The 3,140-nt window shown below is 68.2% G+C and overlaps 1 protein-coding gene across 1 annotated transcript in view; it reads right to left on the reverse strand.

Moving 5' to 3' along the window:
* Positions 1 to 4: 4 nt before the first annotated feature.
* Positions 5 to 3,140, reverse strand: part of NPR1 (natriuretic peptide receptor 1) — a gene marked incomplete at its 3' end in the record, with an annotated part of 6,816 nt that continues 3,680 nt past the window's right edge. Inside the window, exons 8-16 of the mRNA XM_015650208.3 lie at positions 2,954 to 3,093; positions 2,820 to 2,897; positions 2,633 to 2,737; positions 2,188 to 2,259; positions 1,914 to 2,073; positions 1,667 to 1,822; positions 1,061 to 1,229; positions 438 to 584; positions 5 to 365 (exon numbers count right to left, since the gene is read on the reverse strand). Coding sequence (XP_015505694.1) covers positions 5 to 365; positions 438 to 584; positions 1,061 to 1,229; positions 1,667 to 1,822; positions 1,914 to 2,073; positions 2,188 to 2,259; positions 2,633 to 2,737; positions 2,820 to 2,897; positions 2,954 to 3,093 — 1,388 coding nt within the window. The remainder of the gene's footprint in view (positions 366 to 437; positions 585 to 1,060; positions 1,230 to 1,666; positions 1,823 to 1,913; positions 2,074 to 2,187; positions 2,260 to 2,632; positions 2,738 to 2,819; positions 2,898 to 2,953; positions 3,094 to 3,140) is intronic.

Raw genomic sequence — 3,140 nt, forward strand, 5'->3', positions numbered from 1 at the left:
ATCCCAGGGAGCTGGAACCGGAATTTTGGGATTCTGGGATATCCAAATCCCAGGGAGCTGGAACTGGGATTTTGGGATTCTGTGACTCGCTGCTCCTGGCGTTTCTCGACCCTGGAATTCCGTGATTCCCATGGGGACACCTCCGTCCCCGGTCCCCGAGCGTCGCCCTCACCTTGTAGACGTCGAAGTTGTCGATGATGGCGTCGAAGCAGGTGTAGAGGTCGTTGAGCAGCGTCACCACCTGCATGGGCGTGCTCTGCGCCGACAGCGCCGTGAAGCCCACGATGTCGCTGAAGTAGATGGTGACGCTGTCGAACGCCTCCGCCTGCACCGTCTCCCCCCGCTTGAGCTGCTCCGCCACCGAGCTGGGGACGGGAGCGGGGGGTCAGGGCGGGCGCGGCCCCCCGGGCGCCCCCCGGGACCCCCCCGGAGCTCACTGGGGCAGGATCTGGTAGAGCAGAGCCTCGGCCTTGCGCTTCTCCTCCAGGTACGCCTGCGTGCGCTCCTCCACCAGCTCCTCCAGGTTGTTGGCGTATTGCTCCATGCGCGACAGGAGATTGTCCAGGATGTTGGTGCTGCTCTCCCTGCGGGAACGGGGTCACCTCCTGCATGGGGACCCTTTTTGGGGTCACCTCCCACCTGGGGATCTTCTCTGGGGTCACCTCCTGCATGGGGACCCTCTTTGGGGGTCACCTCCCACCTGGAGACCTTCTCTGGGGTCACCTCCTGCATGGGGACCCTTTTTGGGGGTCACCTCCCACCTGGGGACCTTCTCTGGGGTCACCTCCTGCACCAGGGACCCTTTTTGGAGTCACCTCCTGCATGGGGACCCTCTTTGGGGTCACCTCCTGCATAGGGAACCTTTTTGGGGGTCACCTCCCACCTGGGGACCTTCTCTGGGGTCACCTCCCACCCAAGAATCTTCTCTGGGGTCACCTGACACCCAGGGACCCTTTCTGGAGTCACCTCTCCCCTGGGGACCCTCCCTGGAGGCCACCCCTGACCCAGGGACCCTTCCTGGGGTGGCCCCTGGCCCGCGGGTCGGGCTCCGTGGTGGCACCTGTTGAACTTGCGGAGCTGGACCTTGATCTGGTTGAAGTCGGGGCGCTCCAGGACGTCCTCGGCCCAGCAGTGCTGCATCAGCTGCCCCAGCTCCTCCAGGTGACAGCCGACGTTGGCCGAGGGCCGGAAGCTGGGCCGCTCCCCGCTCTTCACCCGCTCGATGATCTCTGCGGGGACGGGGACCCCTCAGGGAGGGCAGCACCCACGGGGACCCATCAGGGGGTCCAGGAACCCATCAGAGGGTCCAGGAACCCATCAGAAGGTGCAGGAACCCATCAGGAGGTCCAAGAACCCACCAGTAGATCCAGGAACCCATCAGAGGGTCCAGGAACCCATCAGAAGGTGCAGGAACCCATCAGGAGGTCCAAGAACCCACCAGTAGATCCAGGAACCCATCAGAGGGTCCAGGAACCCACCAGTAGATCCAGGAACCCATCAGAAGGTCCAGGAACCCATCAGGAGGTCCAGGAACCCATCAGGAGGTCCAGGAACCCCTCAGCAGGTCCAACCAGCCACCAACACGCCCACGAACCCAGCGATGGTTCCAGCCAGCCCTGCAGCCCCCGCAGCCGCTGCAGCCCCGTCCCAGCCGCTCCCCGCTGACCTTTGGGGCTGAGCTCCATCCCCTCCACGTAGAAGACGCCGCTGCGCAGGGCGATCTCCTGCAGGATGATGCCGAAGCTGTAGACGTCGCCTTTCTGCGTCCCCCGCGCCGGCGGCTCCTCCATGCGCAGCAGCTCCGGCGCCGTCCACAGCTTCTCTGCGGCAGCGGGGACCGGGTCAGCCCGGGGGGGACACTTGGGGACACTTGGGGACACTTGGGGACAGCCGGGGGCGCGGGGGGGTCTCACTGGCGAAGAGCACGTGGGCGTCGTCGCCGTCGGGGGCCGTGCGGAAGCTCTCCAGCCCGTAGTCCGTGATCTTCAGCACGAAGCGCGAGTCCACCACGCAGTTGGAGGACTTGAGGTTCCCGTGGGAGACGATGACCCCGTTGTGCAGGAACTGCATCCCCTGCAGGGGCACGGACAGCTCGGACACGGCCGGAGCCGCGGCAGGGGGGGATCCCGGGGGATCCCGGGGGATTCCCGGGGGATTCCCGGAACCCCCCGGTAACGTCACCGGTACCTTGACGATGTCGTTGGTGAGGGAGTAGCGGAACACCCAGTCCAGCGTGATGCTCTCGTTCTCCAGGATGTCCTGGGGACACGGCGGGGTGAGGGGCGGCCCCGGGACGGCGGTTCCGGTCCCCACACAGCCCCGGGAGGGTCCCGGTTCCCCCGGAGGGTCCCGGTTCCCCCGCAGCCCCGGGAGGGTCCCGGTTCCCCCGGAGGGTCCCGGTTCCCCCGCAGCCCCCGGAGGGTCCCGGTTCCCCCGCAGCCCCCGGGAGGGTCCCGGTTCCCCCGGAGGGTCCCGGTTCCCCCGCAGCCCCCGGAGGGTCCCGGTTCCCCCGGAGGGTCCCGATTCCCCTGCAGCCCCCGGAGGGTCCCGGTTCCCCCGCAGCCCCCGGAGGGTCCCGGTTCCCCCGCAGCCCCCGGAGGGTCCCGGTTCCCCCGGAGGGTCCCGGCCGCACCTGGAGGCTCCCGCGCGGGCAGTACTCGGTCAGGATGCAGATGTTGGGCGGGTCGGTGCAGGCGCCCACGAACCGGGTCAGGTGCTCGTTTTGGACATCCCGCATCTGCCGGGGGGGCACAGCGGGGTGGGCCGGGGTCCCGCCGTGTCCCCCCCGGCCCGGGGACACCCCCGGGGGCACCACGTACGTGTTTCAGCTCGAACAGGACCTTGCGCGTCAGCTCGATGCGTTTGCGGTTCACGCTCTTCACGGCCACCAGGTTACCCTGGGGGGACACGGGGGTGGGGACACGGGGGGTGGGTGTCACCCCCGGCCCCGTACCTTGTAATAGGCGGTCTTGGCGTACACCTGGAACTGCCCCTCCGTGGTCATCAGCGAGCCGTAATTGGAGCCCCTCTGTGCGAGGGGTGTGGGGTGAGCCCGGGCACCCCGATCCTCCCGTCCCGCCACCCCGAGCGGGGCTGGGGGTGACCCCGGACCCCCGGTGCCCCCCGGATCCCCCCGGACC

Source organism: Parus major, chromosome 25LG2 (genome assembly GCF_001522545.3).
Source record: "Parus major isolate Abel chromosome 25LG2, Parus_major1.1, whole genome shotgun sequence".
Lineage (NCBI taxonomy): Eukaryota > Metazoa > Chordata > Aves > Passeriformes > Paridae > Parus > Parus major.